The sequence below is a fragment of the Mirounga leonina genome, unplaced genomic scaffold, assembly GCF_011800145.1.
Source record: "Mirounga leonina isolate KUSES-001 unplaced genomic scaffold, KU_Mleo_1.0 Mir_200, whole genome shotgun sequence".
NCBI classification, from domain to species: domain Eukaryota; kingdom Metazoa; phylum Chordata; class Mammalia; order Carnivora; family Phocidae; genus Mirounga; species Mirounga leonina.
The window spans coordinates 2,681,450-2,692,899 of NW_023270503.1; the positions used below are offsets into that span (position 1 = coordinate 2,681,450).

Here is an 11,450-nt window from a genome sequence, read left to right on the forward strand (position 1 = left end):
GAGAGTTTTTTCCCCCTGGCTGCCCCTTCCAAGACACCACGAAATGACTCTTGAAGAGGGCTGCCGTGCAGAAGAACAGAATACCTGTAATTTTTCCACTTGGGTGGTTTCACCTTTGGACTTCTTTGCCAAATTCTAAGGTGGATAAATCCAGTTATGAACATGTTCCTCACAGCTTGCTTTGTTCTTTTAAGACTCTAGTTGAGCCCAATCGCAGAGCATATCTAAGCCTAGACTATTGACAAGAAAGACTCAGAGAGACGATGAAACTCAAATGAGAATTTTATAATTTGTATGTTACAAACACCTAAGAAACTATTTTCTTTACAGTTATTGCCATATATATTTTTTAGCTTGTGAACAATTTCACATAACCGAAAAGCTCGTGTTTCTCAGCTCAAGCCCTGTAGACCCCACCAAGTCAGGGCCCTGCCGTTCTCTGAAGTACAAACATCAGAAGTTGCTGATCTTCTGCAGCAGGGTTTGGCGCCGTTCCTCAGGGCTAATGTTCTCAGCGATGGACTTCAGGAAGCGCTGCTCATTTACCTTCTGGAGCAAGGAGCTACCAGAAGGGTTGGCCTTGCTCAGGGTTTCGTAGCAGGTGAGGATTTCCAAGGCCAAAACGTAGAGCGGTTCACACACCTCTTGGTGGAGCATGGCCATGATGTGCAGAACATGACAGAATACCTGGGTATAAAAAAACAGGGTCTCCTGGGTCAGGTCCTGTTCTTGAGCCCAAGGGCCAACTGACCGTATCAACCTAACGGAGTCCAGGAGATCAGTCAGACTGTTACAGAGAAGTCTGACTACATGGCTCCAGCCTTCCATAGGAAGCCAATTACGACAACTCTGGCTGCAGAGAAACTGGAAAGCTCTCAGGAAGAGTACGGAGAGCTGGAGCTCCTGGGCAAAGGGCTTCAGGTTGAGCAGAGGAACAAACTGGATATATTCCAGGCTATAGGGGACGTGCAGGAGTTGTTTCTCCAACAGTCTCCTGGTCAACTGGTAAAGGTACTGCCACTCTTGGGGGCTGCACCAAGGCATGACTTGTACCAGGGCCACCAGAAAGCCCTTGCTGAACAATCTGACCTCCTCAGGGTTGCCCCCATCTACCACCAAGAGGGCCAGCATCTGCTCAGAGATGCTGCTGGACATGTAGCAGCACTCCATCCAGGCAAGAAGCCCTGTGCCCGGACCATACCCAGGGTGGGCTTGGGAGGTCCACTCGTCCTCAGAAAGCTTACAGATCTCAAAAAGCGTGGCTGGCACCTCACACTTGAAGTGGCCCTCAAAGACGTTCTTCATTCTCAGGCGCACCGTCCAGTCGAGCTGCTCCAGCTTCCGGTGGAGCCAAGACAGGGACTTGATCCAGGTGTCTGGGGAGAAGGTCTCCGCATTCGCCAGTATAATGTCACAGAGGATCTGCAGGATATGGATCACCAGATCCTTGCCATCCAAAGGGAGGCACCGTTTCTCCTTGGGGAGCTGCCAGTATTTGCTGAAGCAATCCAGCAGCTGGCACAGGCTGAAGATGAGGGGGAACGGAGAGCAGGCCTGGAGCCAGTAGTCCTCTAAACACGCATTTGCTTCAAGGGTCTGGATGAAGATCTTCAAACTGAGGTCCACCTCTTTGACGTCTAGCATCAAGAAAGGCAGGACGAACTCCTTTAGCACCTCATCTGGCTCAAGAAGAGCAGCAACCGGGATACCCTGGGGCTTCACGGGATTCATCAGGCAGCCCAGGAGCTCCAAAAATTGCTTCTCTTCCTTGGGTGTAGAGAACTTCGTCCAGACGGTTTCTTTGAGGCATGCCACCACAAAAGTAGTGGACGGATCGGGACCCTGCTCTTCCACGAACCTAAGGGCGGGGAAGGCAGTGAGAATCTGAGCCAGGAACTTGTGGGTGCCAAGATTGACCACAGCCATGCTGCACATTTTCTTCACGGTGATCTCCGGGTGCAATATTACCAGGCGGGCCACAGAAGCTACAGCTTTAGCTAAGCCCTGTTCAGAGGCACTCTGTGCGAGCTGGTTAAAAGTTGTATTGAGGTCCTCCTGAAACCCGTCCAAGTAAGCCAACAGCTTCTCAGAGAGACCCTTCCGCCCCCAGGAGAGCAGGGTGCCCGAGAGGACTTTATTTTTATCTGGCAGCGAGAGGTCTGCATAGCATTCTAGAATCAAGCTGATCACTTGTCTGATCTGAGATTCGGGGATGGCTCTGTCTGTCATGGTAACTTCCACCACTGTTTCCAGCAGCTTTAACACCAAGTCTGGCTCTCGGAAGAGGGCCCGGTTATTAACCAGGCAGGCTAGCCACTCGTCTGAGAAGGCCCACTTCTTCTCAGAAGCAAAAATGTAGCACATTTCCATGTGCCGGTCCATCTTCTGCTCAATAATGGCCATGGCAATCGAGGCGGTGATGTCCTTCTCAAAGCCCTTGTTCTTCAGCACCCTGGTGGTCTTCCTCAGGAAGTCCCCAACACACTCTGCCAGCTCCGAGACCACCTGCCTCTCCTCCTTGGACAAGCTGGTAGAATCCAGGTAGAGCTTCAAGTTCTGGCTGAAGGACGTCAGGCTGTCACACAGCCGGTAGCTGTCGTAATTTGTCCCCTGGCTGCTGCTGAGCATGGCCTGCAGCTCCTCCCCCCACTCCCGCAGCAGGCTGCACAGGAACTCAAACCCGATGAAGATCGTCTCGCTTGGAAGCTTGGCCAGGGAGGTCAGGCTGATGTCCCGTTCGGCCTCCTTTACCTTCTCTGCCAGTGCCCGTTGGTGATACGGGTTCTGCGTGTCCGAATTCCACACAGAGATCACCGTGGCCAGTTTGTCCAGATACACGGTTGCAGATACTTCCTGGGGGTCGTCCTCCATCAGGGCAAACACCGTCAGCATGTCTGCCAAGTTGGCTAATGCACAGCACTTCATCCCTGGGCACAGGATCCTATTCTGGATTTGCTTCAGCCCCGTGAGCAGCATGGCCAACAGGGGCATAGTGGGACACACATCTGGGTCTGGCTTAAACCTCTTTGGAGGGTGGGAGAACTCATCTGAGGAGGACAAATACTTGTGGGCCATTGTTCTAAACTGGGAGAGCAGGGGGTCCTGCTGATTGCCTTTGTGCTTCATCATTTCCCACCAGACACTGAGGAAAAAGGCCACATCCGTTGAAGACGTGTCGACAGACATGTGCTCCAAAAAGCGCGCTAGTTCTGCCCGGCAGATAGTGGCGGGCAGGGCCATCAGGAGCTGGATGAAGAGTCCAGAAGCTTCCAGCGACTTGAGCAGCTCAAAAAGGACCGTGTGATTGATGGTGGGGATCATGTTGCCTACTGAGAAGAACACATCTTCCTGCCACCGAGTGTCAGCGTCTGAAGGGGTGGCGGGGCAGGGCTGAAGAACCTTGGCCCAGATGATGATCAGAGCTTTCTTCTTCCAGGCAAAGGGCTGGGAGCACGCTGTGGCGGAGGAGATCTCCCTCAGGGCCTCCACAATGGGCTGCCCAACGCGTTCCCAGTCAGACTTCTTCAATTCCGTCAGCGCTTTGGGGTGGAAGAGCTGTTCGGCGAGCAAAAAGCCCCCATGCAGAATAGTCATTTCCTCACAGATATTCACGGGTCCTGCACAGAGAGAAGCCACACAAGACAGAGTGTGGTGAAAGATCTTTAAAATAATTAGTAGAGGGCGCCTGGGTGGCTCAGTCGTTAAGCGTCTGCCTCCGGCTCAGGTCATGATCCCAGGGTCCTGGGATCGAGCCCCGCATCGGGCTCCCTGCTCAGCGGGAAGCCTGCTTCTCCCTCTCCTACTCCCCCTGCTTGTGTTCCCTCTCTCCTCGTCTCTGTCAAATAAATAAAATCTTTAAAAAAAAAAAAAAATTAGTAGAGGTCAGACGGAGAGACATCAGTTGGTAGGCTGGCAGTCGTCACTGGGGTTAGAGATGATAAGGGTTCTAACGGGGAAGGAGGGTTGGTTCTAAGAGCCGCTGCAGAGCTGGAATCAAAAGGACTTAGCTAAGGAATAAAGGAGGACTCCCAGACTCTCTAGCCTGGATTGGGAAGACAACGGGCATCACTGGAAGAACAGAGAATCAGAACAGCTCTGGAGGGAACACTGTTCAGTTTTGGTTATTTGGAGTTTGAGGTAGAACATTAAGGTAGAGACGTCCTCCTGCAATGGAAATGTGGCTCAGGGAGGTGTCTGCTCAGAGGGGATCAATGGAATGAAAAAGTGAATGAGATCCTGTAGGAAAAGCACGTGTAAAGGAAAGGGCTAGGCCCTCCAGCAAAGGATGGGCTGGCAGAGGATGTGGGGAGGAAGGGCTGAGAGAGTGAGCAAGGCAGTACCAAACAACAGGGGCGACCAAGTACGTACTGTGAACATGACAGTTGAGTTTTTTGGTTTTTTTTTTAAGATTTTATTTATTTATTTGAGACAGAGAGAATGAGAAACAGAGAGTATGAGAGGGAGGAGGGTCAGAGGGAGAAGCAGACTCCCTGCCGAGCAGGGAGCCCGATGCGGGACTCGATCCCGGGACTCTAGGATCATGACCTGAGCCGAAGGCCGTCGCTTAACCGACTGAGCCACCCAGGCGCCCTGACAGTTGAGCTTCTAAGTAATGATACAGCCTAAGAGGGGCAGGGGCCAGGGCTGTGGGCACAGAAGCAGACAAGCCCTACCTTCCCTCTTTTCTCTTATAGCCTTGTCTTGCAAACAAATTTCAAGTGTTCTGCCTTTCAGGGAAACAGTTTACCCCACAGCTCTTTCTGTCGAACAGAAGAAGCTACCAAAGGCTCTGCTTCTCTGGTAAAAACCAAGAGGTAGATACAAAAAAATATTTTAGTAGATTAGGAATGAAAAGTCCTTTCTGCAGGGAGCCATGAATCAACAGACTTATCAAGGAAGGCATTTGGGGATGTTTAATTAGACATTGCTTTAAATCCTAGCTCAACCATCTAGAACAAGCTAAAGCTTCTCTAAGCTTCCCTTCTGTGTATGTGGGAAAAATACAGACTTTGTGTTAGACTGGGAGGATCAAATGATATATACTAGTCAAGCCCTCAACATTGAGCTGGTTGTTCAGCTCCCAGTTCCATCTCCCAGAGCTGCTGAGCGTTGTGTAAGATACAGCTACTGTAAGCCTCTGGCTACAAAGAGCCTGATGAGTGCTCAATAAGTGTTGATTCCCTGCAGATCTTTCCAGTTGGCAGGACTGGAACCTTGTCACTATTCTTTGCCTTCCCTAGCTCAGTAACAGGAAAGGACATAGGTCTTCCTCAGGTAAGCTGCTTCTGGCCCAGAAACAAAATCAGAGCACAAACGCTACTCACTGTTCAGTATTCCCAACTTCTCCCCCCTTTCCCAGGGCCTGGAGATGCTACCCCTTCCTCATTCCCTCATGCCCCCAAAGAACCCATCTTTCCCAATTTCACAGGCCAGGAGCCAGCAAGAGAATCTTGATTCAGGAGACAAAAACGATCCTGCCCCTCGACTTTAAGGGAGCAGCAAAAGGCCAAAGGATCAACACTCCTATGCAACCAACTGGTGAAGGCAGTCCACCTTGGCTCCCAGTGGCCGAGGCAGACTCCCAGGAGGGTTAGGGTGCTGAGACGTCTCACTGGGGATTTGCCCCCCCTTTTTTGGCTCAGGCTGCTCTCCTAGGCTCCCCAAATATGTCCCCTTATGACTCTGTAAATTTCAATTTATTGCACAGTCAGCTGAGATGTTTGTCCCCCAGTACCAATATTCCAGAGACATTATGTTCATTGTGCTACCTGAAGGAGTAAGTCCCAGACTGGTTAATAGCTGGGCAAATCCCAAGTGTTTTTATCACTACTGGTTAACTGGTGTTTGTAAGTGCCCACTCTGTACGTTTATTAAGTGCTTACTCCGTGCCAGGCACCGTGCAAGATCTCTCTTAATCTTCAAATCAACCTTTTGCGAACCATTCTTGTTTTAGAGACGGGAACACTGAGATTCAGAAACAATTTGCTCAGATGTCCCAACTACAGTGTGGTGGGGCTGCGACAGAAATCACCACAGCTGCAGGGCTCCAAGCTTCGAGCTCTACTGTTCCACCACTGAAGACCTGGCTGGCGACAGGACGACACCGTTTCTCCACAGCCTGTTCCTGGCACATCTTGGGGTGCCTCACCCCAGCTCTCTCACAACAGCCTCCTGGTCTCATCTCTTTAAGAGCATGTCCAGCAGGATGGGAGGCTGGACAAGGAGCCACCGATTTATACTAGCGCCCCCCTCCCCTCTCCCAGACCCCGCCTGTGAGGACTCTGAATCGAAGTGCACTGAGGTTCGAAACTGCCACCTCGGCTGCCGCGGCGCTCCCCATCGCTGCTGCTCGGATGAACTAGCTGTGCGCAAGGCACCGCACCAGACACGCTATACACGTGCTCTCTACCACAACGCCCCAAAACTCTGTGTGGTGGATACGTTATCATCCCCGTTTTATCGAGGAGGACCTCATGGGCTTAAGACGCTTGCTCAAGAACGCGGCAGCCGTCCAACAAATGAAACCGTCGGGGTATCCGGGATTCCCCGGGGCCGTCTTCCGAGCCCGGCATTTTCCAAAAAGCACGTGCACGAACCCTGTCCACTTTCAGGAAATCTAACCTCACATCCGCTTGGCCCTTCACGAGGAAAGGCGCCCCGAGGGTACAAGATGCAGGCTTAGGAGCGGCGGGGCCAGGGCTGGAGCCAGGCCTCCCGACCCCCGGCCCCGCGGACACGCCCGCCCTCCCAAACCTTCCCCGACCCCGACGTCTCCCTTAGCCCGGGCCCACTCAGCACTGCCCTGGTCGCGGGTTTCGGGACGCACACCACGAGGGCCGAGAACGGGTAGTCGGGACACCCACCTAGGTCCATGGCGGCGACGCTGGCGGCCGCGCGGGCCGCCCCTCCCCCGCGACGCCCCGAGTGCGGCGCAGGCGCCACGGCACAATGGGTGGTTGGGGGGGGCGGGACAATGGCCGCGCCTCGGCCCCGCCCACCATCTCAGCTCGGACTCCGCGCCGCCGGCCGCGGTCCTCCCGCCGCTCCGCGCGCACGCGCAGTCTTCACCAACAGCTCCGCGTAGCCCCAGCAGCCCGGCCCACAGCGCCCCCTCCCAGCCCGAGGCCTCCAACCAGCCAACAGGCAAGTATCCGCACTTCCCTTCCGCAGAGCGTGCTCCGCCCCGCCCCTTCCCTGCGCTCGCGCCGCTCAGCCACGCCTCCGTCCAGCCCCTGCCCAGCCCAGCTTTCTGAGTGCCAGTGGACCCTACCCACTCGCTCCGTCCCCGGCTCCGCGTTCGCTCCCGTCCAGCCACCCCCGGGATCCCCCGCTTACAGTCACCCGCACTGAACGCCTTCCCCAGGCTGCCCACTCACCAACACAGATGTGCCATTCTGAGAGGCTTCTTCCCCTGAAGAGGGTCGGCCCCACAGACGCGCAATCCGCCCCCCCCCCCAGCGCACTTCCTTCTCCCTGCAGCACGGCATCCTTAATTCTCTGGCATCATAGGCGCCTTTGAAGTGTTACTGGTTGCCCTCCCCAGAAAATGCACTTTGCTAGCCAGAGCATCGGTGGGGGAGATCCAATCCAATGGGCCCCAGTTCTGAGAACACACACACACACGAATATCCTATGTTCTTCTCACACATTACCCTGTCTCCTTTGCTCCCTTTCCCTTCTTCCCTGACCTAATCACTAGCCTCCAGTGTTTCTAACTCTCCATCCTCCAGCTTGCAGCGCCAGCTATCACCTAGAGAGGACACAGGGGCCAGGCCTCAGCTCCCCCAATGTGCCAAGTGGAGTTTGAGATGGCCTGCGCTGCTGTCAAGCAGCTGAAGGGACCTGTGAGTGATCAGGAGAAACTGTTGGTGTACAGCTTCTACAAACAGGCCACCCAGGGCGATTGCAACATCCCCGCCCCACCTGCTACAGATGTGAAAGCCAAGGCCAAGTGGGAGGCATGGAACGAGAACAAAGGGATGTCCAAGATGGATGCCATGAGGATCTATGTTGCCAAAGTGGAAGAACTGAAGAAAAACGATACTGGTTAAGGAGGACAGTGTCAAACGGAATGAAGTAGCAGGGCTCCTCCGGTAGGGAAAAGGGCTTCTTAAAAGACTGATGGTTGAAACATCCTGAAACCATAACCACTGTAGCTGAGAGACATCAATAAATCACTTAAACTGCATGAGAGTGACTGTTGTTGGAAAGGTGATTAAACTCAAAGTGACTGTCGGAGTCCTGGGGAGGTGTCCAAAATACATAAAAAGCAGCTCTCCTCAAGGGAAAGTTCCATTACACCTGGCTTTATGATTTTGAGTAAGAGTTCCCAGCCTTCCTATTCCCAGAGTATACGTAGTTGCTTGGCAGGAGCAGAGGGGTCAGGGGAAGAATCATGCTATGGAAATGCCTCAAGATTTGAGGTGAATAGACCATTCTCCAGAGGCTCGGCCTCTCGGGAAAGGGGAGAGAAGAAGAGGAGGCTAAGGCCCCTTATCTCTTCAGGGGTTGTCCTTTCACTACTAACCCAACATTACTGACAGGAAACGGGCTTTGTCTTTCAAAAAGCTCAAGTCGAGTCCTACTACCAAAAGCCCCTACTAGAACACAGGCCTGACGAAGTTAATATTTTGGGGGAAGTCCACTTTTAGTGAAGTCATGGATGCCTGACACCACAGCAGAGAAACACTGGAGAAGATGGTTTCAACCCAGCCCCTGAAAGCCTCACTAAAGGCCACGCAACCAAAGTTTTCTTGGGCTTTAGTTCACAGCTAACCCTGGTTTCTGCTTGGGGATGTCTGTGGGACAATGTGTACGTACATGTAAATGAGTTTGTTTTATAAGCACAACACACCCTTTGACCCATGCAAGGCCCAAAGTGCCTGTGCTCAGCTTCCACTCCTTAGTGCCGATTATCATGGAGGCATCAATGCACAGTAAGTACCCTGGGATATGGAGTGCTAAATGCTATTATTTATTTATTTTTATTTTTTAATTTTTATTTAATTTTATTTTTTAAAAGATTATTTATTTATTTATTTGAGAGAGAGAGCACATGAGAGGGGGGAGGGTCAGAGGGAGAAGCAGACTCCCTGCCGAGCAGGGAGCCCGATGCGGGACTCGATCCCGGGACTCCAGGATCGTGACCTGAGCCGAAGGCAGCCGCCCAACCAACTGAGCCACCCAGGCGCCCTATTTATTTATTTTTAAAGATGTTATTTATTTATTTGACAGAGAGAGACACAGTGAGAGAGGGAACACAAGCAGGGGGAGTGGGAGAGGGAGAAGCAGGCTCCCCGCAGAGCAGGGAGCCCGACGCGGGGCTCCATCCCAGGACCCTGGGATCATGACCTGAGCTGAAGGCAGTCGCTTAACCAACTGAGCCACCCAGGCGCCCGCTAAATGCTCTTATTAAAGACATTTCAGAGAAAAAGCTCTACTATAGCATGGGTCTTCCCAGTATTTTTCCTCAAAAACTATTTTCATAGATCATGACATCGGGTCAGCTCCAGTTCATGAAGGGCCATTAAACAATAGAAGCAACAACCATAAAGACTTCAGAAGACAAAGGAAACCAAATCTCACCAGGTATCTTCAGGATCTTCTGTTCATGTCTTTGCAGGAAGTTGCTATAGACTAAGTACAGGACTTGAGAATATCCCCAGGATGCCACAGTGACTAAAGAACTATTACAAGTTGGACAAGAGCCACATTGTAGGGGCACCTAGGTGGCTCGGTCAGTTGGGCATCTGCTTTCGGCCCAGGTTGTGGTCCCAGGTGCTGGGATCGAGCCCCACATCAGGCTCCCTGCTCCGAGGAGGGCCTGCTTCTCCCTCTCCCTCTGCCTGCCCCTCCCCCTGCTTGTGCTGTCAGATAAATAAAATCTTAAACAAACAAACAAACAAACAAAAAACAGCCACACTGTACTATAGTTGTGTTGTCCTCTCTTCTTTGGAGGATATTACAAGCACATTTTGATGCTTTTAGAGCCCTGATTCACATTAAATGTGAATTACTAGTAAAAATAATAATGGAACATCTTGCTCCAAAATACAGGGTGTCAACTTCGGCACTGTAGGTATAGTCATTTCTGTAAATCATTATAAAACCTGATAAAGTAAAAATGCACCATAGTTAGGACTGCAGAAAGCAACTAGAGGATACATTATTAAAAAAAATATATAGTGTACACAGTATGTTGAATTTTGTGGGGAAAAGGGAGAATAATAAGTAGGAGGCAAAGGGAATGGGATTGGTAGACTTTTCAAAGTGTACCTTTTTAATATTGTTTTGATTTTTGTATCACTGACTCTGATACCTTATAGAAATCTGAGGCAAGAGTATTTCTCGGGGGCGCCTGGGTGGCTCAGTAGGTTAAGCAACCGACTCTTGGTTTTGGCTCAAGTCATGATCTCAGGGTCGTGAGATCGAGCCCCACGTTGGGCTCCATGATCAGCGTGGAGTCCGTTTAAGTTTCTCTCTCCCTCTGCCTCTGCTCTGCCCTGCTCACATGCACTCTCTTTTTAAAATAAATAAAATCTAAAAAGACAAAAAACAAAAAAACCAAGAGCATTTTTTGGTTGATCATTAAGGCCAGAGTAAATTTCCTAGGGACTTCCCAAGGGAAAGGTAAGAAGTCTTAGACCAAACTGAAACTTCCCATTAACTCTCACCATAAATTTCAGTGGACAAATTGGAGCCCTCCTAAAAACTCTGCTAAACACAATGGCAACTGCATGTGACAGGCGAGATGGGCAGAAAGTCACACAAAGGAGCCGTGAATGTCCACAGCTTTGCTAATTCTACCAAGATGTCAAGCAAATATGGATTTCATACTAACTCCCCGGGCTAAGCTAGGGAAGCTCTTGCAACATAGTCATTCTAAATCTCTCTGGATTTAAACCCAAGGGAAGTCTGAATTTAAACTTGATATGCTATAACTCCTCAACCCCTCAAGGCAAAAAACCAAAATGACTGCTCTGAAAACACAACTCTGGAGAAGCCAAAAGACTTTCCAACTTCATCTGTTTTAAAACACCAGCTTGGGCAAAACCATCTTATAACCTTGTTTTCTAATGGATCATACCATCCTCAGAGGTGGGAAAGTAATCGATTATACCTGTGTTTTAAAATCATTAGCTACACCAGGGGCGCCTGAGTGGCTCAGTTGGTTAAGCATCCGACTCCTGATTTCAGCTCAGGTCATGATCTCAGGGTTCTGAGATCGAGCCCCATGTCGCTGAGCGTGGAGCCTGCTTAAGATTCTCTCTCCTCCTCTGCCCCACCCCTCCCCTTAAAAAAAATAAATAAAATCACTAGCTACACCGTGCAGAGGTAAACTTTTGGATTCCTTGATAAAAGGCCAAAACTGTACACTAAATGGTTGTGGGGTGAATACCCTTTGGTTGAAGATGGAGGGAGATAAACAGCATTAACTTATGTCATGCATA

The 11,450-nt window shown here is 51.0% G+C and overlaps 2 protein-coding genes across 2 annotated transcripts; one reads left to right on the plus strand and one right to left on the minus strand.

Moving 5' to 3' along the window:
* Positions 1-270: 270 nt before the first annotated feature.
* Positions 271-7,099, minus strand: GEMIN4 (gem nuclear organelle associated protein 4). The gene is made up of 2 exons (XM_035027619.1): positions 6,864-7,099; positions 271-3,617 (listed from the first exon to the last, which is right to left on the minus strand). The coding sequence occupies exons 1-2, from the start codon at positions 6,871-6,873 to the stop codon at positions 454-456; spliced, it is 3,174 nt and encodes a 1,057-aa protein (XP_034883510.1). The 5' UTR covers positions 6,874-7,099; the 3' UTR covers positions 271-453.
* A 394-nt stretch (positions 7,100-7,493) lies between these two features.
* On the plus strand, positions 7,494-8,579 carry LOC118025236 (diazepam-binding inhibitor-like 5). The gene has a single exon (XM_035027624.1). The coding sequence runs from the start codon at positions 7,788-7,790 to the stop codon at positions 8,049-8,051; it is 264 nt and encodes an 87-aa protein (XP_034883515.1). The 5' UTR covers positions 7,494-7,787; the 3' UTR covers positions 8,052-8,579.
* The last annotated feature ends 2,871 nt before the right edge of the window (positions 8,580-11,450 follow it).